At 53.1% G+C, this 25894-nt stretch overlaps 1 protein-coding gene across 3 annotated transcripts; it reads left to right on the plus strand.

Annotated features, from left to right (window-relative positions):
* On the plus strand, nt 1–25860 carry Tcf25 (transcription factor 25). Of its 3 annotated transcripts, none has more exons than XM_046435315.2 (18): nt 1–274; nt 8060–8221; nt 8750–8824; nt 9512–9630; nt 10582–10647; nt 13421–13503; nt 15091–15221; nt 15731–15830; nt 16522–16615; nt 17646–17738; nt 17864–17969; nt 19265–19424; nt 20786–20873; nt 22023–22181; nt 22984–23074; nt 23722–23801; nt 25192–25264; nt 25547–25860. In XM_046435315.2, the coding sequence occupies exons 1-18, from the start codon at nt 83–85 to the stop codon at nt 25634–25636; spliced, it is 1962 nt and encodes a 653-aa protein (XP_046291271.1). In that variant the 5' UTR covers nt 1–82; the 3' UTR covers nt 25637–25860. The 3 variants fall into 3 exon arrangements, with proteins under 3 accessions (XP_046291271.1, XP_046291270.1, XP_046291272.1); XM_046435314.1 differs by having other exon boundaries at nt 25600–25860; XM_046435316.2 differs by having other exon boundaries at nt 25448–25585.
* The last annotated feature ends 34 nt before the right edge of the window (nt 25861–25894 follow it).

Consider the following 25894-nt stretch of genomic DNA (forward strand, 5'->3'; position numbering starts at 1 on the left):
GCCCTCAGTGCGCAGGCGCGCCGGCTGCTCTCTTTTCTGCTCTTCCTTCTCTTTCTCTCTAGACGTCAGGCCGTCGGGTCCTATGTCGCGCCGGGCCCTCCGGAGGTTGAGGGGGGAACAGCGCGGCCAGGAGCCCCTCGAGCCCGGCGCCCTGCAGTTTGTCCTCCGTGATGATGATGACGCAGAAGAAGAAGGACCAAAACGGGGTCCGGGAGGCCGGCGCCCCGGGGGCTCAGGGAAGGAGGGTGTCCAAGTCAACAACCGGTTCGAGCTGGTGAGGAGCGGGGCAACCTGTGGGAACTGGGGGCGGGGGGCGGAGCGTGACGTCATGGGAGGGCGGGGTGGGTGTAAAGTTGGGTCTGTACTGCGGTGAACTGGTGGGCGGGGTCCTGATGTCACGGGTGGGGCCGGGCTACGGGCAGCTCTGCAGCGGAGAGGGCGGGGCCATGACGTAAGGGGCGGGGCTAGGGCGGGACCGGGGCGAGCGGGGCGGTGCCGAGGGCAGGTAGGGTCGCCGAGGAGAAGGTGGGGCTGTGCCGATTGGGGGCGGGGCTAAGGGCCAAGTCGGCGGGGCGAGCTGTTACGGCGCTGCATTGGGCAGGGCGGGGGCTTCGCTAAGAGGGTGTGGCTCTGACCTCCAGGGGTGGGACTAAAGGGGAAAGCTGGGGTGGGTTGACGAAATTGAGCTACAGCGGGGAGGGTGTGGCTTCTGTACGGTGGGAGGGGTTGTGGCGGGCAGGACCGGCTCGGGGGGGTCGCAGTGAAGGGGATGAGTGATGGGACTGCGCTGCTGCAGGGAGGGCTGCTGCGGGGACGGTGGTGTGTGATGTTAGAAGTGAGGCTGGGGTGAGCAGGGGCGGCGTCAGAAAGGAGGGGGTCCCCTCACTGTCGAGGGGAGGGTGGGGCAGCGGCGTCCGGGGGCAGAGTGCCAGGGCCGAGTGCGGCTGTTGACTGCGCTGCAGTGAAGGGGTGGGGCAGGGCTTCGTGATTCGGGTCTTCCTAGATTTCATAGTCTAGCATCTCCAAAACCTTTCAGTTTATTCATAACGCCTCTGCCTAACCGGGGATGTTGCATCTTGCTCCTTCCTGCCTCCCTCACCTAGGTGTCCGCTACAGGGAGGTAAAGGAAAGTGAAATGCCCGCTGGTCCCACGATGTTTTCCCCTTAGCACTGGCCTCATCTGTAGTTTCTCGTTTGTATGGGTTATCTGATAGTGGCTTCTCTGATTTCCCTGAGCTGGCAGGTAGCATGACTGTTTTGCTCACCTTGTATCAGTCTCAGCTGCCCCTGAGTTTTTATCGAGTTGGCAAGTTAAAAGGCTATAATGTTAAAAGACATTGTGGAGTATGGAAATTGTCCTTAGATAGTTTGGGTATTTGCTTTAAAAGTTATTGACCTTGCCACTTAAGAGCTGGTCTAACCCCATAGTCTGGTGGAGGTGGGACTGAAGTCCCTTCTTTGAATTCTCTGTCTGTACCCGACCTCTTCTGTTTCTCAGCCTGAAAGTAACTCTCCCCAGCTTTCTATTTCTTTCTATCTTTTTTATTATGGAAAATTTCAAACACAGAGATATGGTAGTACAGGTACTTCATGTGTCCATCCCCGGGTTCCCTAATTATGGACACTTGGCAACTACTATCTGCCTTGGACTTTCACTCCCTTCTCTCCAGGGATGATTTAAAAACATCCCAGACAGCACACCACTTGCCCTTAAACTTGCCAGTCGTGTTTCTGACAACTCTCAGGAAGCACCACTTTTCATCCTGTCCCGTTATTACCAGCTCAGGATCAGTTGTGAAGTCTGCCACTTCACAAACCTTTTGTCCTTATTCAAATGCCCTCCAGATTGTCTTTAAGAATAACTCCCAGGCGCAGGGCATTTACATGTTCTGGGTACCACTCATTTCTTCCTCACAGTCTGGGAAGGGGGGTGATGTTGACAGCAGAGGTGACATCTTCAATTTATACTGGGCTGTGGCTCAGTGCTGGATCCCTTGCCTCGGGCATTGGAGGCAAGGGCTCCATCCCTAGCACTGCAAAAGAAGAAAACAGAAAAAAAAAAAAAAAAACCCCACATACACATAATTAAATTTAGGCTTTTTTTATTTAAACCTTGTGCTCTCTAAACCACACAATGACATTGTCCCTGCTGGTGAAAATTGGTGGGTGAATAGAGAAATAGAGGTGTTCAGGGTTATGAAAAAAAAGAAGAGATGATTGTATGTCTGAATGGGAAAAAATGATGCTTATGTGAACCCCTCCTTGAAATCACTCTGGTCCAAGAGATTGGCTTGGGGCTTTGTGATTGTGTAAGCCTTCTGCTTGTTGTGTGGGGTGTTTTGTTGTGTTGTTGTTGTTGTATAGTTTTGACTTTTGTACTGGGGATTGAATCAGGGGCAGTTTATTACTGAAGCAGGGTCTTGCTAAATTGCTGAACGTCTCGCTGAATTACTGAGGCTGGCTTCAAACTGGTGGTCCTCCTGCCTCAGCCTCTCCAGTTGCTGGGAGCTTGCATTTTGGTGCTGGGGATTGAGCCCAGGGCCTTGTGCATGCTAAGTATCCTCTTCCACCAAACTGCACCCCCGGTCCCTGCTTTCTGAGGGTATTAGTATCACTGGCTTAGGTCTCCTTCCCAGTCTCTGGATTTGTGCATGAGCTCTATATCTGTATCCATGTGTCCAAATGCACCTGACCTTACAGACTAGGGCTTACCTGCTCCTCAGGCTTCCCTGTCTCTGTTGAAAACCCCATGCCAATACCAGCCACCTGGAAGATGTCCCTGGTCTGTTGACATTTGTGCAAACCATTGAAAAGTCCTGCGTGGCTCTAAGTGCACAGGGTCGTGGCCCATCCTTCCCAGTCTCCACCTCTGCTTGTCCAGGCTGCCTAGACAGCTCTCCTCACTCGCTTTTCTAGCCTGCTCTGCTCAGCCACACTGCCCTTCCTTTGCTGCCCTCTATGCCTACAGTTCCCCACGTTCAAGTACCAACACATGGCTGGATCTTTCCTCCCACAGAGGCAGAGTCTCTTCCCTGTCACACTGCCATACAGTCTGGTTATGGTCACAGTTGCCCTACAGTCCCATTCCCTCTATTCTGGTCCTTTTCCATCTCCTGGCAGTTACCTGCGAACATACTGTATACATTACTTGTTTGTTCTTTGTGTTTTGCATGGGTTGCTTCCTGGGGCTGAAGTGTCTGCTTCCTGAAAGGACTTTGTTGCTAGCTGTGTGCCCCCACCACCCAGCAGGCATGCACAGAGCTCCTCCTGGAAGACCGAAGGCATGTCTTCCTCAGGGTGCAGGCTCCTGGGCTGTAGAGTCAGTGACTTCCATTCCAATGTGGGATCCGCCTCTTCTGGATGTAGGAGCATTGATGAGATACCTGACGAACGCTTTGGGGATGCTTTCCTTGGCCTTGTGGGATTGTGGTGAAGACATGCTGGGCCCTCAGTGGGCACTCAGCAAGCACGGAAATGATGTGATGTTGAAATGGAGGAAGCAAGAGAGCTTTTCTAGAAGAAAAGCCTCCCGGGGAAATGGACGCAGACACCCATAGGCCTGGTCCCCACCCGCCGCCTATAGTGTGGACCTTGGTATCATGCATGGCTCATGGGTGTTCCTTTGGCTTTGGTTAGAAGTCACCTTTACTGTCTCAGTCAGGGGGTCCTAAAGATAGCTTACTGAAGTTAAGTCAGATGAAGTGCAGTCAGATGCACCCCAGGGGTATGTAGTGAGTCTTGACAGAGCCATGCACAGCATGAGTGCCACACCACATTCTGAGAGCTTGCCACCCTGCAGCCTGTGCCCCCTTTCCCTGCCTGTGTGTGAGTCCTGCCTGTGCCTGCATTTCCCACCAGCAGTCTTCCAGAATGTGCTCTTTTCCTTCTGTCCTCGCTTGCTTAGCCTGTGCTTTTGAGCTTCATGCAGGCTGTGGGTTTTCGCCGTCACCTCCTTCTTGCTGAGTAGCAGTGTATTGCAGGGTGTTCATCCGTGGTGTTTCAGGGGTCTGACTTGGTTCTGGTGGGGGCTGCTCTGCCTGGAGTTGCTGAGCTCTAAGAACAGGTGTTTTGTGGGTTTGGGTTTCATTTTGGCTGATGGGGCATCTACAGGGAGAACTACTGCATCGGGAGTGGATGCGTATACCTGGACCAGCAGGTGCTGAGCGCTCCTCCAGCATTTCATCCCACCTGCCTATGGGCTGTGCGAGGCTGAAGGTGCTCCAGCCTCCAGGGAATTGGTGTTGGCAGCCTATGCCCCCAGCCCTCAGCAGGGACAGTGCTCCTCACTAGCTTTTGATTTACATTTCAATAAAGATGTTGTTGGGTGTCTTTCCATGTGCCTATTGTCCATTTGTTTGTCTTCTTTTTATTAATATTTTTTAGTTGTAGATGGACACAGTATCTTTATTTTATTTTTATGTGGTGCTGAGGATTGAACCCAGGGTCTCGCATGTGCTAGGTGATCGCTCCACCGCTGAGTCACGACCCCAGCCCCTGTTTGTCTTCTTTTGTGAACCGTCTCTTCACATTTTGCTACCTGTGGTGGATTCCCAGGCTGCTCTGTGAGCATGGAGCACTGACACCTGGGCAGACATGTGGCTGCTCATCTCGCTGCTGCCTATGGATTTCCAAAGAGGTTCTATTCAGTCAGTTCAAGTGTTCCATGGGTTTTTGCCCTTATAACTCATAGGTGGAGATAATAGGAGTGTTTTCACATGCACAGGCCCTGGTTTGATCCCCAGCACCACGCATATGTGCCTGTACACACAGCATTTGTTAGTGTTCTGTATGAGGAAGCAGAGGTGTGCATGACATGGAGCTGCTTCATGACTGCATAGCCAGAACGTGAATGCATTGGCCTGACCTCATAACTGACCTAAGTGCTGTGGTGGGCGGGCTTGCTTACAGGGGGCACGTAACCTGACGCAGTTGGCCCTCCATACCTGCAGCTCCCACCAACCACAGGTCGAAATATGTCTCAAACTCACAGTTGTGCTGCCTGTGTGTAGATGTGTTTCTTGTCATCGCTCCCTGAACAGCACAGTGTGCAGGCTACTGAGACAGGATTTGAGTTAGGTTAGGTATGTGGTGATGCAGAGGAGAGACAGGTATGCACAGGCTCTGTGCAAACACGACACATTCCATAGAGGGGACTGGAAACACTCCCCCACCCCCCTGCGCATGCACAAATGCTAAGGGGTGACAGTGCAGTGCAGCCATTGAGAAATGATGTTATGCAGCAGGATGTCTTAGTATTTGCGACCGGTGGCTACTTTGACATGCTGGTGGAAACCAGATACCTAAAAATCATGAGTTTACTTTATTGCATTGAAAAATTTTCCCTCAGTCCCTTTCAAAGAATTTTGTGTGTATGTCTGTCTTGTTTTTGTGTACAGTAGAGTTGCTGTTCCCTGATGGTAATTGAAATATGTTTAAATTGTGCTATTAAATAACAAAAAATTTTTTTAAAAAAATAAATTTCAGTGTTCAGGCTGCTGCTGTTAGGCTGGAATAAAGACTTGAAATGCTGTGGTGGTTTTAAACTTGCCAACACTGTGTCATCTTTATTTTTGATAGTCATTTGATTTTTTTTCCCTTTGGTACTGGGAATTGAACCCAAGGGTGCTTAACATACATAATAATAAGCCACATCCCCAGCCATTTTTAAATTTTTTTCTAATAATTTTTTTTTTTAGTTATAGGTGGGCACAATATATTTATTTTATTATTATTTTATTTTTATGTGGTGCCGAGGATTGACCCCAGTGTCTCATGCATGTTAGGTGAACGCTTCACCACTGAGCCACAACTGCAGCTCCAATTTTTTTTCTTTTGAGACAAGTTCTCACTAGGACGCTTACAGTTTTGATAAGTTGCTGAGGCTGGCTTTGAACCTGCGATCAGCCTCAGTCACTAGGATTATAGGCATGTACCGCCACACCTGTGATAGTCATTTTATTTTTAAAAAAAATTCATTTGTCCTGAACTTCTCAGAAGATGATATACAGTCAAAAAATATATGAAAAAGCGTTCATCATCACTAGCAATTAGAGAAATGCAAATCAAAACTACTCTAAGATTTCATCTCACTCCAGTGAGAATGGCATCTATTATAAATATAAATAATAAGTGTTGGTGAGGATGTGGGGAAAAGGGAACACTCATACACTGCAGGTGGGACTGCAAATTGGTGCAGCCAATAAGGAAAGCAGTATGGAGATTTCTTAGAAAATTGGGAATGGAACCACCATTTGACCCAGCTATCCCTCTCCTCGTTCTATACCCAAAGGACTTAAAAACAGCATAATACAGGGATGCAGCCACTCAATGTTTATAGCAGCACAATTCACAATAGCTAAACTGTGGAAACCACCTAGATGCCCTTCAACAGATGAATGGATAAAAAAAATGTGGCATATATACACAATGGAATATTACTCAGCAATAAAAGAGAATAAAATCATGACATTGCAGGTAAATGGGTAGAGTTAGAGAAGATAATGCTGAGTGAAGTTAGCCAATCCCCAAAAGCAAATGCTGAATGTTTTCTCTGATATAAAGAGGCTGATTCATAGGTAGGGAAGGAGAGCGTGAGAGGAGTAGACAAACTCTAGATAGGGCAGTGGGGTGGGAAGGGAAGGGAGGGGAGGGGGCATGGGGTTAGAAATGACGGTGGAATGTTATGGACATTATTATCCAAAGTACACGTATGAAGACATGAATTGGTATGAATATACTTTTTATATAACCAGAGATACGAAAAATTGTGCTCTGTATGCGTAATAAGAATTGTAATGCATTTCGCTGTCATATATAAATAAATTTTTTAAAAATTTATTCTAATTAGTTACACATGACAGTAGAATGCATTTTGACAGGGGTTGGGGCTGTGGCTCAGTGGTAGAGCGCTTACCTAGCATGCATGAGGCATTGGTTTCCATCAGCACCACATAAAAATGAAATAGTGTGTCCATCTAAAAACTAAAAAGTAAATTTTTTTTAAAAGAAGAAAGTATTTTGACACATCATACATAAACGGAGTATAACTTCTTGTTTTCTGGTTGTACATGATGTAGAGTTTCACTGTTCATGTAGTCATATGTGCATAGGGTTATAATGTCCGATTCATTTTACTGTTCTTCCTACCTCCATCCCCCTCCCTTCCTTTCACTCCCCTCTATCTAATCCAGAGCGCTTCTAGTCTTCCTAGCCACCCACCCCCACTTGCTATGAATTAGCATTCACATATCAGAGAAAATATTCTGCTTTGGTTTTTCGAGATTGGCTTATTTTGCTTAGCATCATATTCTCCAGCTCTGTCCATTTATCAGCAATTCCATAATTTCATTCTTTTTTAAAGCTGATTAATATTTCAGTGTGTGTGTGTGTGTGTGTGTGTGTATATCAATCACATTTTCTTTGTCCTTTCATCTGTTGAAGGGCACCAAGTTTGGTTCCATAGTTTAGCTATTGTGAATTGAGTTGCTATGAACATTGATGTGGCTGTATCATTATAGAATTTAGTCCTCTGGGTATAAACTGAGGAGTGGGATAACTGTGTAAAATGGTGGTACCACTCCAGATTTTCTGAGGAATCTCCATGCTGTTTTCCAGAGTGGTGACAACAATTAGTCATTTGATGTTGATTGCAGCAAGAACAAAACTCCCTGCTGGGCATAGTGGTCATGGCTGTAACCCCAATGACTCTAGAGGCTGGGACAGAATTGCCTCATCAGACTTGAGGACAAAATTATTTTAACATGAACAATATTAGAAAATTATAATCCTTATAATACCCCCCCCCCTTTTTTTAGTTTGAAGTATTGGAATTGAACTCAGGGGTGATCTACCACTAAACTATACCCCCAGCCCTCTATTTTTCACTTTGTCACTGAGGTTGCTCAGTCTGGCCTCAAATTTGCCTTCCTCCTGACTCAGCCTCCCAAATAGAGTCTCTGGGGTGACAGGCATGGCAAGTCGTCTTCATGTCTGGCTCAGCTCTACTTCGCCATGTATACTGTGACCCCTGTGCAGAAATGCCCTCGGCTTGTTTCTCCAGATAAACGTCGAGGATCTTGAGGACGACCCGGTAGTGAACGGAGAGAAGTCTGATTGTGTGTTAACAGATGCTGCAGTGTCAGGGAACAAAGGAAAGATTCAGCGTGGAAACCCAGAGACCAAGCGGGAAGGAAATGTGGCCAAGGCTGCACCTCTGGAGCAGGTATGGGGACCCCATGGTAACAAGGAGGCTGGCATGTCAGGGAAGGGCTGTGGCATCCTGCCACGTGCCACCTGTGTCGGCTTTTTCTTGGAGGTATAATTTTCTGAATTTGCTTTGGCTGATTCCGTGGGAACCCTGATAAAGTTTGTGCTAAAGTCCTTGAGATCAGTGGCGGCCCCAGGGGTACTGCATGCAGGTCCCTGCCCTGCCTGCTGCCCACTACGCTCCAGGCAGGTCTGTGCCTTCTGGGAGCAGCCACTTCTGGTGAAGCGTCCCTGAGGAGCTTCTCACTGCCCAGAGGAGCTGGCCCAGTCAGGGGCAGTGGGCGCCCCAGGCAGCCTGGACCAGCTCTGCAGCAGGGCAGGGTGGAGAGAGGCCACACTGACAGCAGGGGGTACGGGCAGGGTCCTGCTGCAGAAGGATGTGAGGGGCCGCAGGTGCTCCAAGTGGTGCTGGCTTGCTGCTTTGGTTCTCAGTTTTTAAGATTTTGCTTCTCTCTCCATTGATTAAAACATCTTATTTTATTAGTCTAATGCAAGTGGAAAACTCCGGAAGAAGAAAAAGAAGCAGAAAAATAAGAAAAACAGTACAGGAGAAGCCTCGGTATGCGACCAGACTTGACTGGCCCCTACCCAATCCCTCCGTGCCCCTTGGGCCGTGTCCCTCACGGTGGTGCTGGGAGAAGACCATTTTATTTGATGTCTTCATTTTTTCCCATCAGGAGTACAACTATCTAAGAGGTCAAGGACGAAGAAGAGTCACCTACAGTTTTGCTTGTGATTGGCCCTTTGTCCCTTGGTTGTCATGGCCTGTTCCTAGTCTCAGTGTCCCAGCTGCCCTCTGCAGGGAGAGTCCCTTCCCAGCCCTGCTCCCTGTTGCCTTCGTCCAGCCTTCATCCCCCACACCTGTGGAAGCCCACAGAGCAGACCCCCTCAGTCAGCACGTTCCCGTCCGTGCCTTGACCCTCCTTGTCTCATTGTCCGTCCTGAAGAGAGGTGGTAGCTCTGTTGCTGTTCACTTGGGGTCACTTGCCCTCAGTCTCATTCACCTGAGGATGTGAGCTCACCTGTGAGACGTGGAGTGTGGCTCTCTGGCCCGGTGGTTCCCAGGGCCTTCTGGATTAGTGATTGTTCTGAGCTTCCTCCTATAATACATCTCTTCCTTCTGAGTTAGATCATCTTTTAGAAAGTGAATACCAAATGACTTTTCAAAGTAACTCCTTGTTATTGGTTGTCACAGCACTTGGAGTGAAGCCAGTGTGCCGATTAACAGTTCCTTCTGGGCTTTTAGGAAAGTGGGATGGAGGATATCGACCGCATCTTGGAGAGGATTGAGGATGGCAGTGGGCTCAGCCGCCCGGGTCCCCCCCCACTGAGCTCCAGGAAGCATGTCCTGTATGTGGAGCACAGGTATGGCCTCGGCCTCTGATTTTGATGGGGAGGAGTGATTTAGAAAGAGGACAGTTTGCTGTCTTTATTTATTTAGAAGTGTTAAGAGTTCATTATTAAACATTTAGGAAGTAGAAAAAAGGAGAAAGAAGTAAGGAAAAGACATCTGTGTTTCAAAGGACTTTTTTTTTGGTACTGAGGATTGAACCCAGGGTGCTTTACCACTGAGCCCTATCCCCAGCCCTTTTTATTTTTTTGAGGCAGGATCTCACCAAGTTGCTTAGGGCCCCACTAATTTGCTGAGGCGGTCCTCAAATTTTCAATCTTCCTGAGTCGCTGGGATTATTCGCGAGCATCACTGCACCTGGATCCTTTTTATTTTTGATTTTGAGACCGGGTTTTGTTAGCTTGTTTAGGGCTTGCTAAGTAGCTGAGACCAGCCTCTAACAAGGAGTCCTCCTGCCTTGGCCTCTGAGTAGACACAGGTGTGGCACCATCATGCCCAGCTCAGGACTTCCAAACAGCTTGCCTTTGTATGTCTCATGAGGCATTTTGAGCTGTACCAGTGTAGTGTCACCCTTGGACGATCACCCATCTCTTGGTCTGGTGGGTGCTTAATGAAACCTGATCTTTGCCAGCTTTGACAAGCAAGCTGCCTCTATTGTTGAGGCCCTCCACTCAGGGTGCATGCTCCCTGTACGAAGCCTGGCAGATGAACGCTGGACTCGCAGGGGAGACCTACCCCAGGTTCTCTCCTAGCAGTGACCCACTGCATCCCTTGGGTGCCCCATGGGGCCAGTAGTGGTCAGGTCCTATTGCAGGTGGCAGATTTAAAGAAAGCAGGCCTAGAAATCACCTTTCAAGCCAAAAATCATTGTTCTTTAGCTGGACTCTTACTTAGCTTTCTGCAATTTCGAGTCATTGTAGGAAAGCCTGACTTAATTTTTCTTCCTCACATTTCCCACATTCTAGACACTTGAATCCAGACACAGAACTGAAAAGGTATTTTGGTGCTCGAGCGGTCCTGGGGGAGCAAAGGTAAGGCCCACAGTAGCTGCATTCTCAAGCTGTTTTTACCTGTTTTCATTTCTTATGGGTGGGGGAGCCATTGGAAACCCTGGGGGAGAGTACTGAAAGCCACGCTGGACAGATGGAGCCCTTCCAGGGCCTGGGCGGGTCGCCGAGACACCAGGAGGCCAGGCTGTTTCACACCTTCTCAACTGTGCGCCCCATATTTTTAAAAAGGTCCTACAAGCTGTTAAACTTTGAATCCTGCAATTTTAGCCAGATCCATTTTGTTTCTCCACCAGCAGGAAAAATGACAAAAAGTTTGGGTTCTGAGATCAGTTTTATGTCACCCGACTCGTTCCTGGCTAGTCAGCTTCTGCAGTGGCAGCTGATGGTGAGCAGGCAGTGGAGTGTCCCTTGGCTTTTTCAGGGGAAGTCAGGGCTCATCCTGGGACTTTCTGTAGGAGGGTGGGAGTTCCGCTCTCCATCTCTGTACCGAAACATCCGGAAGCTTGTGTCTTTTTAAGTATGTGTTTTCTGATTATAGAGCTAAATGCTTTTTGTTAAAGCTCTGAAGCAGTGTAGAAATGTTCCCTCTTATTCCGTTCACCTATGGCGCATGTCCCCAGGCCCTTCTGCACGCCTCTTGGGGAAGCTCTGCTGGCTTTGGCATGTTGGAGTCCCAGGTGTCTTCTGTGCCTGATGCACAGGGTTCTTTGTTAGGCCAAGGATAGGCGTGTCCACACCTTGGCTGCAGGCCCCCTGCATCCATGCAGCCCTCCGAGAAGTGGCCCACTGTGGGTTTCCTCGAGTACCTGCGCCTTGCCCAGCTGCCCTCCCAGGAACGGTGCAGCCGAGGCCCACCTGCACTCGGTTGTCCTCAGCTACATCCGCGACCACACAGTGCATTGAAACTGCGTGAGGTGTGCACATGGCCCCCTTGTCTGACTGGTGTCTGTTGGGTCATGAGTGGGCCAAGGATTGTTTTCAGACTTCCTTTGTTCCCACTTTCCTTGTGTTTAACAGTTTTTGCCTTGTATTTTTGTTTTTAAGTGTTCGAGGACTCATGGGTTTCTGACTTCTATGTGTTTTGGGTTATTTGTGAAAAGCACTTACATGAACCACTACCTGTGCTGCTCAGGCCGAGTTCTGCCGCTCAGGCCAGCTCTGTCTACCTGCCCCTGTGTTACATTTTTGCATCATCTTATTTCTGTAAATTATAGTTATTATCAGTCATTAGTTAATAATTACATTTGCTTTTTAGTTTTCGTGGCGCTAGGGAGTGAACCCACAGCCACACACCTCCGAGCCACACACCTCCGAGCTGCCCCCTGCACATATTTCAGTTTTATGTATCTATTTTTGAGGTGAGGCCCTCTGTGCTTCCCAGGCTGGTCGCACACTCATGAGTCTGCATGGGCCTCCCCCTCAGCCTCCCAGGCAGCCAGGACCAGGTCTGTACCAGGTCAGCTCACTTACTACCTTTATAGTAGCACACTTTTTTGTTGTTTGTTTCTTCAGAAATTTAAGTCCTACTGAAGTATGTCCAGTGAAAAGCTGTGGTTCCCTCCTTCTTGGTCCCCCACCCCTTGTCCTGTTGTTCAGAGACCAAACCTTGCTCCTTTCGGTTCCTGCCTCCTGGTGATCACTCAGGGTCTCCATATAGCTGTGCACTGGTCTTTGGGGGGAATCTGACTTCCTCCTGAGACAGATGGGGTCTGCTCCCCTCCCCCGCCTGTGCTGTCTCCACACCCCATGTGTCGCGACCCTTAAGGTGCTCCTCCTGACCCTCCCTCCAGCATCCGTCAGGGCTGCCTCCTCCCCTGGACTGCTGGATGGCAGCTCACCCCAGACAGACCTGGCGGAGCTCAGGATGCTGTCGACTTCCGGGCACTGGTGCTTTCCTGCTCGCTGCCTGCGCAGAGCTGTGCCATGTTGTGCCTCTCAGACTCTGCCATGCTTTTCTTTTTGTGTCTTTGTGCTCCTCACACAGTTTTCATGTCTCCTTTTGAGAAAAGAAAGATGCTGTTTTGTCCTGTTCCAGGTAGTCCAGCTCCTTATTCCTTGTGTTGTTTTAGTGAAAGAGTGCACTGCTGAAACGCATGGAGATTGCTCTACACACAGCCACATCCCGTCACTCAGCTCAGGGTGCAGCCCTTCCAGGCCTGGCTAAGATGCCACCTGGCACGGGAGCCAGACCCCCTAACAGCAGCTAAGAACCCTTGCCCAAAGGGGGCCCGGTGCCCTCAACTTGTCGCTCACACAAGAGTCGCAGGGAGCTGGGAGCCTGAGGACCCTCAACACTCTGCTCTCGGTCTTCCTCCTTGCAGAAATACGCCAATTTCCTCCTCAGTTTTCCTCGTTGTCTCCATGTTTTCCTTTTCAAAGGTTGGAGTCATAGTGCTGGGGTCTGGCTCAGAGGTCCACTTCCCTGCTTGGCCTCTGGCCACGGCCAGGCGTTCCTCCTGTGCAGCCTGTCCCACAGGAAGCAGCTCGTCTGCTCAGGGAACTTCAGTGGCCCTGAGCTGCTGCTCTGCGCCATGTTCTAGGGTTTCACTTTTGCTTCCTTTTTGTCCCTCTTGCCTTCGTGCTGGACTGTTGGCCTCCCTGTTCCCTTGAACCTGATGGTAGCTGCTTGCACAGGTCGCAGCTGGGGTCCCCTCTTCACGCAGCAGTGCTTTGCTCTCCCTCCCTGTGTGCCCCCTGCCCACCACTCTGCCTCCAGGGAGAGCTGGAGGGATTGGGCAGCTAGCCTGGCCCCTGGCCCGTGGAGGTACAGCTGTGCCTGTCTCCTCCTCCCCAGGCCGCGACAGAGGCAGCGTGTATACCCCAAGTGCACGTGGCTGACGACCCCCAAGAGCACCTGGCCGCGGTACAGCAAGCCAGGTGAGTCTGTCACTCCTGCAGCAGGGGTTGGCACGCTGGCCTCAGTGCCTTCTGGGTGGGCCTTGCAGCACCATGTGCAGCTGCGTGTGAGGTGTGGTGTTCCTGAGGGTGCAGCAGCCTGTATGTCCCCAGCTGGCCTGGCCTGTGCAGAAGCTCTCAACTTCCTTGCTGTCTGCCTCGGCCTCTGGGTGCCATGCTACAGGAAGCAGCTGAACAGAGGCTTGCATTTTTAAGTGTTGTTTGTGTGTGTGCTGGGACTGAGCCCGAGCCCTCCAAGCCACACATGCCAGGCTGGGCTCTGCTGCTGTGCGGCATCCTCAGCCCTCGAGTTTGTTTTCACATTAAGATAATTTGGGGGCTGGGGTTGTAGCTCAGTGGTAGAGCGCTTGCCTAGCATGTATGAGGCCTTGGGTTCGATTCCTAACACCACATAAAACTAAATCAACAAAATAAAGGTATTGTGTCCATCTGCAACTAAAAACATTTTAAAAAATCGATAATGTATGATAATCGTCCGTTTATTGCAAACTGTCAAGTACATATGATTTAAAGAAAACAGCATGCAGAAGGTGCAGGGTAACAGGGATTGCCCTCTCTGGGCATCAGCTGCACAGAGTGGAGAAGCATCCAGACAGCCCTCTGCAGGTTGATGGCGCACCTACTGTAGAAGAGGTCATGGGTGTGTGGAGGACACGTGTGGAGGATGGTGACCAACGCACCTCACCTGCTGTGCCTGTGGGGGTGGGGTTTCTAGAAGAATCCCCTTGGACTCCCAGTGAGGATCGCCTGGGAGTTCGGGACCTGTGCTTGTAGGATCAACCCTGATGCCTCTCATGTATCTTCTGTTCCCACCAGGCCTCTTGCCCTTCTAGCAAAGGAACCTGAACATGGTAGAGATAGGGGCTCATTGTCTCAATCTGCAGGACTTGGACCTTGGGCCGGGCTCTCAGGAGGGAGTAGCTAAGGGGAAGCCAATGAGAACCATTGACCATTTAGCGGTTGTCTTAGCAGACTGAGTTTTTTAGGTTAACCAGAGGAAATGGTCCCTCCACATAGTCACACAAAAGGAGCAGAACCATATTTGGTCAGGGGTTACACGTGGCCAAGGCCTCTGACCTGGCACTGTGCCCACTGCACGCCTCCTGCCCCAGCACCTCACAGCCACCCTGGCTGCTGGTCCCAACCAGATGTGATCTGGGCAACCAGATGGACCTACATGCTCCCATCCCTGAAGCTTGTTGTCCTGGGCCATTTCAGCTCCATCTGTTCCCTGAGCTGGATCTGAATTCTATAGAGAAGTGAGTCTTTGTGGAAAGCAGACGGAGGCCAGCTCCTGGGACAGCCCAAGCAAGCAGTGGGAAGCAGGCCCAGGTGTTCTGAGAGAGTACTCGGACATCAGCCTCTGGCCCAGAGGCAGCCCAGCCCCAGGCCTGGGTGACCTGTGTGAGACCCCTCAGATCGAGTTGGTTGGTATCACAGAGTCCTTTCTGAGAACAGCACAAGGGAGACTGTTGGGGCTATTGTGCTTTGTAGAGGCGCCATGTCCTGGCCTCCAGCACACCCTCTCTGTGCACTCTCACCTGCCAGGTCTGTCTATGCGGCTGTTGGAATCGAAAAAAGGCCTTTCCTTCTTTGCGTTTGAACACAGTGAGGAGTACCAGCAGGCACAGCACAAGTTCCTGGTGGCCGTGGAGTCCATGGAGCCAAACAACATTGTGGTGCGTGGGCCCCCGCAGCTGCCAGTGGGTGGAGGGCCAGTGCCCGGGCAGCTGCTCCTCTGGCAGTGGGGCCCCCGGACCAAGGGGCACTGTGGAGACTTGGCACTCAGGTGCTCTCCCGCTGGGAGCTGCGTGTAGTGGCACTATGGTCCTTCCCAGGTGCTGCCTCTGTCTTGGGCCTCACTGGGGAGGTAGGGGGAGCATGTAGATCCTGCTGGCCCCATGTCCCCCACGTAGGGTGGGCAGGAACCTGCTTGCTTTCAGTCCTCTGTCCTGAGACCTGGGAGCCAAGACAGCCCCACTGGGCAGGCAGGGTCCCCAGTTCCCACCTGGAGCCAGGTCCAGGCCTTGGCTGGGTAATAGCAGTGCACACCTGGAGTCCAAAGGGAATTTCGTCTGTCACCTGGTGATCATGTCTCCTGGTGTGCACAGGTCCTGGGGGACTGCAGGGGTGTCCTGTGGGTCCCTGCCTGTGACCTTCCTCCAGAGCTGCCCTTCTTTTCTGGTAGGTTCTGCTCCAAACAAGCCCCTACCATGTGGACTCACTCCTGCAGCTCAGTGATGCCTGCCGCTTTCAAGAGGATCAGGAGATGGCACGAGACCTCATAGGTGAGACCCAGTAGGCAGTGCAGATGCAGGTGGCAGGACGTTGTCCTGTAGCACTTTGTGGAAGGTGTGTCATGCCTGGGTTCAGTGTGTCCCGGAACTGGCAGCCATCACTGCAGCCCTTTCCAGGGCATGTTCATCTCCAGGAGAACAGCCTGCCGTCTGCTATCTTCCCCCAGGCCCCAGAACCCTGCCTTCTGGTCAGACTCTCCGTGGCCCTACCTGTGTGGGGAGCCATTCAGTGGAAGCACTGTGCGTGGTCTCTGCCCATGGTTGTGTGCCCCATGCGTGGTGTGACCCAGGTTTGTGTGTGCTCTTGGCTGGATAGTACTCCCCCTTTGGACAGACGTGGTTGGCGAATCCGTCATCAGTTGGTGGTTCTGGTTGCTCTTCTGTGTGTGTGTGTGTGCGCGCGCGCGCTGCTGTGGGTGTCTGGGCCGTGTTTGTATCACCTGGGGACTGGGCATGAACAGGACATGTGGCAGTTGCGCCCCATGGTGTCGAGGGCGTTTCTCACTCAGGCTCACAAGTTCTGTGGCTGCAGTTAATGCCGTGGCACCAGGGAAACCTAGGAGGTCCCATTGCAGGGTCCCAATTCTGTGACCCCTTCTTTCCAGTGCTTCCCTTGTTTGGGGTCTTGGGAGTTGCAGGCGCCTACTGTGGCTGACTCCTGCCTCTGTGTTGCTGCCCACAGAGCGAGCGCTGTACAGCATGGAGTGTGCCTTCCACCCCCTGTTCAGTCTCACCAGTGGGACATGCCGGCTGGACTACCGCAGACCCGAGAACAGGTGAGCCGCCTCTCCTGAGGGCAGCCCTCCCTGTGGGCCTGGGATACTTCTGCAGGCCTCACAGGCCTCTGTCTTGATTCTTAAATCAGTGATGCTTAAGTCAGATTCAGCCTGACAGAGCAGACCTGGGTCTGTGCTCTGCTTCATGACATTTCTGTCCTGACCACCTCTGGCATCAGCCCCGAGGCAAGCCTGCATGACCACAGCAGTGTCCCTACTGTCCTGTGTGTATTCTTGCTGCTCTGGGCAGCGCTGCTTGGCTGTGGCATGGCCCCCACCTTATGGCCACCACGCCCTGTCTCAGTGCAGCAACTTGGCTGCACCGTGCACTCTGTCCAGACTTTCTCCACTGGTTTCTTCTTCTAGTAAACTCCCAGTTCTAAAAATAAGTCTACAGGATAACTGAAGTCACACACCTTTATGTACCCAACAGTAGCGCCATTTTGAGGGTAAATTAAGATCATAATTATAACAGTTTTTAGCTCATTTCCCTTGAATAACAAGTAGCAAACCAAAAGCAAGATAATGATTTCAAAAAGCTTGGTTTTCAGGGAGCTCGGGCTGTAGCTCAGTGGCAGAGCTCTTGCCTCGCACATGAGAAGCACTGCTTTGATCTTCAGCAGCACCACATAAAAATAAATAAAATAAAAAATATTCTGTCCATCTACAACAACAACAAAATTTTTTTAAGCCCTTTTTTTAAATATTTATTTTTTAGGTGTAGATGGACACAACACAATGCCTTTTTTTTCATGTGGTGCTGAGGATCGAACCCGGGTCCCGCCTGTGCTGGGCGAGCGCTCTACTGCTGAGCCACAATCCCAGCCCCAACAACAAAAATTTTTAAAAAACTTTCAGTACATTGGTGTGTGTTCAGCTCTTCAGGCACACACAGAGCTTCTCCCCAGACACAAAAGGCATTCGCAGACTCTGTATGAGGACCTGGACGCTGGCGTGGAGCCAGGTGGCCCTCAGAGGCTGCTCTTCTGTTTGCTGCCACTTGAACTCACATGGACCTTTGTGGATGTAGGAGCTTCTACCTGGCCCTCTACAAGCAGATGAGCTTCCTGGAGAAGCGTGGCTGCCCGCGCACCGCACTGGAGTTCTGCAAGCTCATCCTGAGGTGAGTGTCCACCGGGGATCCACTCCTGCCAGTCCTCATGGCAGGGGCTTCTGGGCTGCAGAGACCCTGGGCCCTGACATTTTCCTTGCTCTCTTTGCTCTTCCCTCACTGTGCTGCCTGCGAAGCCTTGAGCCAGACGAGGACCCGCTGTGCATGCTGCTGCTTATCGACCACCTGGCCTTGCGGGCCCGGAACTATGAGTACTTGATCCGCCTCTTCCAGGAGTGGGAGGTAGGTGTGCGCTTGCAGTGTGACTAGTAGCCATGGTGAGGCCATGAAGCAGAGCCAGGGTGGGTTCCAGGGTCCTCCTGTCCTTTAGTCCCCCTCATCTCTGCTGCTGAGCAGAATCAGGTCTTCCCAGAGGGAAGCAGCCTTGCATCAGAACCCCAAGAATAGCACACAACTGCATCGAGTGTGCGGGTAGAGATGGTGCTTAGTAACAGACAGTCAGGCAGACCTCAGAGCTGGGCGTGCTAGGCACAGAAAGGCACAGCCACTCAGTGGGAGAGGTTGTGGTGCAGGCTGACAGGGACCCCAGGTCCTGAGTGTGGGGACGACAGTCGGGGTGGTCACGATTGGTCACGTGTTCCAGGTCAGAGTTGCACATAAATGCCACCTGCCATCCTGGGGCCGCAGACCCATGAGAGTGGGGTTTGTCTTGGGCTCCACTGAGTGTCAGAGAGCATGCACTATCTTGCTACAGGTGGGGTGTGCACACAAGTCGAAGCAGCAGTGTAGGTGTGTGGGGTCAGGCTCCACGTGTGAAGATCAGTCTCACCTCTCGCTTTAGTGTAGCCGCTGCAAATGAGTGGGACAAACAGCTGAACAGAGCTTGTCCAGAGGGGGCTCAGGCCTAGGAGGGGAGGAGGGGGAGGAGCCTGTACTTGTTCTACTTTTCTGCTTGAACCTTTCACGGTACCTATTTTTCATGAATAAAGACAAACATTTTTCATAAAAAAATAAGTAATGAAAAACAGGTAAATCATTTAAAATCACATAACCCTTTATACAGTTGGCCAAGAAGTCTCACTTCCCGGGATCTAGTTTACAGAGATTCCAGGAGCTCATGAGAATGGCTGTAAGAAACCCATGGGGTCCCCAGAACCAGCCACAGAGGCATGTTTGTGGTGGTTTATAAGATTACAGAACTCTGTGGAGACGAGGATTCCCTGTTAATGGAAAAGCATGGAGTAAATCATGTCTGTTACATCGCACACAGAGAAAGGCAGGGAAATGTTTGAAGAGGGTAGTGGCCCCCTCTAGGTGGGGGCAGTCATAGCTTGGCTGCCTTCACTCTGGGCCCTGCTGTGTGGGGAGAGGGAGTCGCTCCTGTCCCCCACCGTGCTGAGCCTGAGGGCTCAACAGAGCTCTTTTCCCACTGACGTTGCCCTTCTGCACATTGAAGACCCCCAGGTGGAGCAAGTCCTCCATCCAGGTGTGGGGGCGGCTCGCTTTGTCAGCTCACTGTGGTGCACCTGGTCCTCACAGAGGGCAGGCCCCTCACCTGGCCTCTTGCTCCCTTGTAGGCTCATCGGAACCTGTCGCAGCTCCCAAATTTTGCCTTCTCGGTTCCATTGGCATACTTCCTGTTGAGTCAGCAGACAGACCTCCCCCAGCATGAGCTCAGCTCTGCCAGAGAGAAGGCCTCCCTCTTGATCCAGCAGGCACTCACCATGTTCCCTGGAGGTAGGTTCCACGCTGGCCTGTGCAGTGGTTCTTCCTGAGGGTGGAGACCTGGTCCCAGCCCTGCCTTGTGCTTAAAGAAAGATGTGTTCTCCAGCCAGCCTAAAAACTGCTGATGTTGCAGTTAGCTGATTATCCACCTCAGCGGGCCAACTGCATGCCAGCCAGGTGGGAGGGGGCCATGGGGAGAGGGACAAACTGTGTGTCCACTAACTTTGCTGTTAGTTACAGGGCAGGAGAGAGATACAGGGTATGCACATTGGTGTTTGGTGTTAGGGAGAGAAACAGCAGCAGAGGGTTGAGCGGGGCCTGGACCTGATCCAGAGGCAGTGTGTGGTACAGCCCTGCATTTCCAGGGTGCCCACACACACTCACTAGGCCTCTGTCTGCACCCAGGGCAGGCCCAGGGGGCTGCTGCCTACTCAGGCGGCAGGTGGCGAACCTTCTCCACAAGCACGCAGGAAGTGACCCTCTAGAGGAGGCCGTCCTTGCGCTTGTGGGTAGGAGTGTTTGTCACAGAGGTGTGCACACACTTGGTGACTGCCCCTCTGAGGGGAAGTCCCAGAGTCAGCACTGCTTTGTTGGCTCTGGGGTTCCCAGGGCCCTGACGAAGCCATGGAGAGGCCCCAGCACTGGGTGGACTCGAGCACAGGCAGACCCGCCTGCAGTGTCCAGAGCTCCCTGTCAGGAGCAGAGCCAGCTCACCAACTCAGGGCTCAGCCCATCATCCCAGCAGCCACCTCTGTCCCCCTCGGGTTCGAGGCAACTGGGAGCCCTCGGTAGGCCAGCCGAGGTGGGGGACACAGGGCCACGGGGCCCAGGTTGTATAACAGAGCTGCCATGGCTATCTCACAGGAGAGACCCTACTGCGGCTTGTCCCTGGGAGGCAGTTGGTAGGCCGGCTTTCCCAGCAGCTGCCTCTGGCAGGGTCTCGGCATGTGGGCAGTGTAGGGAAGCCCTGCCTACTCAGCCGGAGAGTACTGCATGTGGACAGTGCTAGAGCTGGAGAGGCCCTGTGGGGTCACCTCCTCCAGGGCACTGGCCGACCCCACTCCCACCAGTCCGTCCTAGGGTCTGTTGCTCATGCTTGAAGGGTGATGGGCAAGTCTCCCTGAGATGTGGAAGGGCACTTGGAGGACAAGGGTCTGCCTGCAGGGTGCAGAGGTACCTGCTCATCCTTTGTGGACCCCCATCCTCAGCCACTCCCCCTGCAGCAGCTCGGAACGCTGGTCAGACTCAAGGACCCCGTGGCCTTCCAGCCTCTGTTACGTTATGACTCCAGTCGTGTCTGTGATCAGGGCCCCACAGTGCCCCGGGTCCTTGTCCTGGGCCACTGGGCACCTGAGCCTTTGCTTCCTCTGCAGTCCTCATGCCCTTGCTCGAGTACTGTAGTGTGCGGCCCGATGCCTCCGTCTCCAATCACCGCTTCTTTGGACCAGATGCTGAGATAAGGTAGAGCCTTGGTGCCCTGCCGGGATAACTCCTGGTGTGCATCCTCGTTGCATCCTGGGGGCCCTCACTTACCCTCAGGGCAGTGGAGGGGTGGCAGGTGTGCTCTGCACCGCAGGATCAGGGTGTGTGTGTGGCTCTCTCTCCTGGAAACCTGCTTCAGCCTGGTGGCAATCTTGGAGACAGGAAACCCCTGGGGATGTTGGTTACTGTCCCCTAAGGAAGGCCTGGAGTCTGTGTCCACATATGGGTCACCTGACATCTGAGGAGAAACACTGGTGGGTCAAGTAAATGGCCTCTGGCCTAAGACATGAGGTTCATGAGATGCCTTTTGACAGGAATGGGCAGCAAGGCTTAAGGTCAGACAGCATGACCCACAGGCACTGGCTGTGGGCAGAGGGGCTCTCGTTGCTGGTATGTTCCACGTTCTGCCTTGGCACATATCACCTTTTTCATATTTCTCATAAAAATTACAGAGGAGACAGCCAGGTGTAGTGGCACAGCCTATGATCCCAGCAACTCTGGAGGCTGAGGAGGGGGATCCAGCCTCAACAACTCAGAGAGACCCTGTCTCAAAGTAAAAAATAAAGGGGGCTGGAGTTGTGGTTCAGTGGTGGAGCACTTGCCTAGAACTTGTGAGGCACTGGGTTTGATCCTCAGTACCACATAAAAAGAATAAATAAAATAAAGATATTGTGTCCATTTAGAACTAAAAATATATATAAGATATGAAAAATAAAAAGGCTGGGGATGTGGCTTAGTGGTAGAGTGCCCCTGGGTTCAATCCCCAGTACCAGAAATAAAAAGAAAACATAAATGAAAGAAAAACATGCTATGGGGTCCACCCCAGAATCCCCGACCCTAGCCAGCCTTCGTCCTCTGCACTTGCTCTCTGCAGACACACACGTACACTGAGCAGCTCAGTCAGCTGAGGAGCACAGACAGCACCGATTCACAGTCGCGGACCTGTATGCCCTCCCTTCAGGAGGTGGACTGTCCCCCAGTAGCTGAGAGACAGCCTCTTTTTGCTCCAGAAGGTCCTGCTGGGGGGTCTGCTCACAGGCCTTGCTCCCACAGCCAGACCCCATCCCTGACCTTGGCCTTGCTCCCACAGCCAGCCCCCCATCCCTGACCCAGTCCTTGCTCCCACAGCCAGCCCCCTGCCCTGACCCAGCTGGTGAGTCTGTACCTCGGGAGGTCGCACTTCCTCTGGAAAGAGCCTGCCACCATGAGCTGGCTGGAGGAAAATGTCCGTGAGGTTCTTCAGGCAGTGGACGCTGGGGACCCTGCTGTGGAGGCTTGTGAGAACAGGTGAGATGCTGGGTATTCGTGCAGGTCAGCCCCTCCTGCCCTCTCTGGGCACCCTCTGATGCTGTGGGCCAGAGTGGCTTCATGTCTGCTGCCGCTTGGCATAGCCCTGCTCTCCTGTGGGTGAGCACGTGGACCCCAAGGCTGCTGCCACTGTCCAGGTGGGATTGTAGGTGTGGCATGGGTCTGCCCATGTTCTGTCCTGCCTACTGCTGTGCGCCTGGTTCTCACGTCTGCTGTGGCAGGTGCCAGGCTCACACCTGCTGGCAGAGATAGCAGCAAGCAGCAGCCCTGGCCCACTCCCACCTATGGTCTGGCCTTTGGCCCTGTCAGCACTGTGGTCTGGGGACTGCTGTGGCCAGGCTGGCTGGTACAGTGAGTACTCTGTGGTCTGTACTGGCCAGGAGTCTCCCTTAGCTGCCCAGAGGAAGCCCTCTGCTGTGGAAGTAAAATTGAAGATATGATGGGAGAGTGGGGGCCCTGGCACCCTGGCCCTCACAGCCAGTGTTCACTGTGCACTTGTCTGTTCTCCACCCTGGAGGGGATGTTTCAATGGGCAGGAGCACGTTCTGTTCCCTGTGCGGCTTCTCCACCCCACCGTATCCAGCAGGGGCAGGCTCCATGCAGCAGCTGTAGTGACACTCGGGTCCTTCAGAGACTCACTCAGCACACCATGGACTGGCTGCCTGGCCGTCTGGGGGTGAAGCTGGAGATGCTTGGGAGATGGAGACCTGCCAGGGAGGAAGGGCTTGGCAGTTTGCAGGGTGGGCACTGGTTAATCTGCTGCTGTTTGCCCTGGCCTCAGGCGGAAGATGCTCTACCAGCGTGCACCCAGAAACATCCATCGCCATGTGATCCTCTCGGAGATCAGGGAGGCTGTTGCTGCGCTTCCCCCGGTAAGGAGGAGGGCCTGATGGTGGGCTGTGTGGCCGTTCCCCTCCTGCTCCTGGCAGCCCACAGGCAGGAGGGCGGGTGAGGCCAAAGGTGGCATGAGTACCTTCCCTTGGCCTACTGGGTGCTGGTCAGTCCAGGAGCAGCTGCACCCATGGTCTTGGCCCCACGTGCCTTGCTGGTGGCCAGGCCTGCATGCAACACTGCTGAGAGCAGGCTGCTGCTGCGGGGAAACCTCAAGGGCACCACAGGTGGGTAAGAAGAGGCAGGTCAGGGCGGCCAGGACAGGGGTCCCTTGGGGCCCTCGACACCACTAATTTGCCTAAGCTGCTCTGCTGATCCTCAGGACAGCACTGCCAACCTCTTCTGGCCAGGAGGGCTTGTTCTGATGAGTAGTGACAATGGTGCTGGCGGGAGAGGGTAGAGAGGCCGGACAGGGCTAAGCCGGCTTTGTGTGACTCGTGGTTCAGCCCGTGCTGTGTGGCTTGGGCACCACAGTGAGTTTGATCATGGCATGCGTGGGCACTTCCTGTGTGCCTGATCTTTCCCACCATGCCCCTGCCCAGGGGCAGAAAGCCAAGCCCATCCCCCTTCTGTGTTGAGTGACCTGCCCCAGAAGGCTCTAGCATCACTGTTTCTCCCCTTTCTAAAGGATGTGACCACACAGTCTGTGATGGGGTTTGACCCTCTGCCTCCCCTGGACACCATCTACTCCTACGTCAGACCAGAGAGGTAATGCCCTCACCCCCACTGTGCTTGTGCAGACCCAGGTCAGTGCTCGGGGCTCCCCAGGGCTCGATGCCCACCGAAGGCAGCCCAGAAGGCCAGCGGTCAGGCACAGGGAAGAGGGCGCAGCAGTGACACTCAGGACACAGCTGCCTTTGCACATATCCACCCCACTCTGAGCGTTTCTTTCCAGGTTTTGTAGCAGGTACTAGAAACGCAGAGTAAGAAGCCTCTCTGCCGTGGTCAGCTGCCGCGGTAGGAACAGATGTGAGTCGTAGAAACTAGAGATAAGTGTAAGGTCCGAAGCGCACCGAGAGATACCCAGAGCAGCAGGAAGGCAGCAAGAAGGCCCGTGAGGCTGGGCAAGGAGAGTGGGTTGGTGGCACAGAAAGTGACAAACACATCAGAGCCCGTCTCCAGGCTGCCCCCGGAGTGTGGGCAGCTTTCAGAGGCAACAAGAGCCCTTTCACCTTTACTTCTGGTGTTAGGGCCACACCTATAATCTCAGCTACTCAGGGCTGAAGCCAGGAGGATCACAAGTTCAAGGCCAACAGCTTAGCAAGACCCTTTCTCAAAATCAAAAGGGCCAGGGATTAGCTCAGCGGCAGAGCACTTGCCTAGTATGTGTGACCTGGGTTCCATCCTGGCAGGGGAATGTGCTGAGGAGCTGCTTGTCTGGGGTAAGCCCCAGAGCTGCTGGTGGCCCTCCCTTTTAAGGCAGGCTGCCTCCCAGCCCCTCCTTTTCCCACGGACTCTGTAGAAGTTATAATGGGACTGAGTGTTCACAGTGAGGCTCCCCAGTAGCTCCGGAGGAGGTCGTTGGTCAGCGGGTCCAGAGGCACCTTGCTCTGCTCTCTGCCCACATGGGCTTTCTCCTCCTCAGAGCATGGGTGTGGCCCTGGTATCCAGCAGACAGTGGCCATGGCGTCCCCTGCCTGTGGCTCTGTTCTCTGCTGGCCTGGTGCTGAAGGAGGTGTGCACCTGTGGCCCTTTTCTGTTTTGTGGTGCTGGAGATTGAACCTGGGTGCTCTACCCCTGAGCTGCAGCCCCAGCACTTTTTTAAATGTTGGGGCCATCTTGCTGATTTGCCCAGGTTGGCTTTGAACTCATGATCCGCCTACCTCAGCTTCCCAAGTCGCTGGCACAGGCACGGCCACCACGCCCAGTGAGACTGCAGTTCTTGAAGCAAGGCCTGTGCCATGGCAGAGGGACAGCCTGGCTGTGGTCATTTCACAGACTAGGCTCCTTGAAGAGCCACACCCCGGGCCCCTTTCTTTCCTTCCCAGTTGTCCTTGGGTGTCCATGGCCCCACCCCAAGCTGGACCCGGACCTGCCTTGGGAGGAGTCAAGGGGAGTCTAGCTTTGTTTTTTGACTTCTCTTGACTTCCTGTTTCAGGTTAAGTCCTGTCAGCCATGGAAACACGGTTGCCCTCTTCTTCCGGTCACTGTTGCCAAATTACACTGTGGAGGTAGGTTGGGCACGTCTCAGCTTCTGTGCTGAGTGGTTCAAGACAGTCGTCTGCATGCAGATGTCCAGCGTCAGCACCATGCTGGGCAGTGCAGGAGCGGGCCGACAGCTCCCGGGAGCCGCAGGGCTGCTCGGCCCCCTGCCTCGCACTGGCCTGGGTAGACATGTGCCTTTGGTTTTTCAGAGCTTCATGTCCTCGACAGGGACCTGAGGAGGGTCCAGGCCCGTGCTGGGGTGCAGGCCGCCCCAGGCTTGATGACGCACCTCCCTGCTTGGGCCCCAGGTCCCCAGTCCCAGCACAGAGAGGCCCTGCTCAGACCTGTCTCGCTGCTGCAGGGGGAGAGGCCAGAGGAAGGAGTGCCTGGGGGTCTGAACCACAACCAAGGCTTGAACCGGTTGATGCTGGCCGTGCGAGACATGATGGCCAACTTCCACTTCAACGACCTGGAGGCGCCGCGGGAGGACAACCCCGAGGGGGAGGGGGACTGGGACTGAGCCACTTAGGCTGCTGCGCCCAGCGCTGTGCAATTATGTTCCTGATTCTGTTCTGGTCTGGATTGACCAGTCCCCTGAAGTAGAAGTGCTGAATGTACCGTCCGCCGTGTCTTCTGTTCCCTGCAAACATGGATGG

The sequence above is a fragment of the Marmota monax genome, unplaced genomic scaffold (assembly GCF_021218885.2).
Source record: "Marmota monax isolate L192 unplaced genomic scaffold, Marmota_monax_Labrador192_F-V1.1 WCK01_AAM20220418_F8-fsc00024, whole genome shotgun sequence".
Classification (NCBI taxonomy): Eukaryota; Metazoa; Chordata; class Mammalia; order Rodentia; family Sciuridae; genus Marmota; species Marmota monax.

Bases quoted from the DNA above. Each gene is read 5' to 3' on its own strand.
- Tcf25 (XM_046435314.1), top strand. From the start codon at position 83: ATGTCGCGCCGGGCCCTCCGGAGGTTGAGGGGGGAACAGCGCGGCCAG. The intron at 17,739-17,863 runs GTGAGTGTCCAC...CTGCCTGCGAAG, and splicing joins TTCTGCAAGCTCATCCTGAG to CCTTGAGCCAGACGAGGACC. The intron at 25,265-25,599 runs GTAGGTTGGGCA...TCGCTGCTGCAG, and splicing joins TGCCAAATTACACTGTGGAG to GGGGAGAGGCCAGAGGAAGG.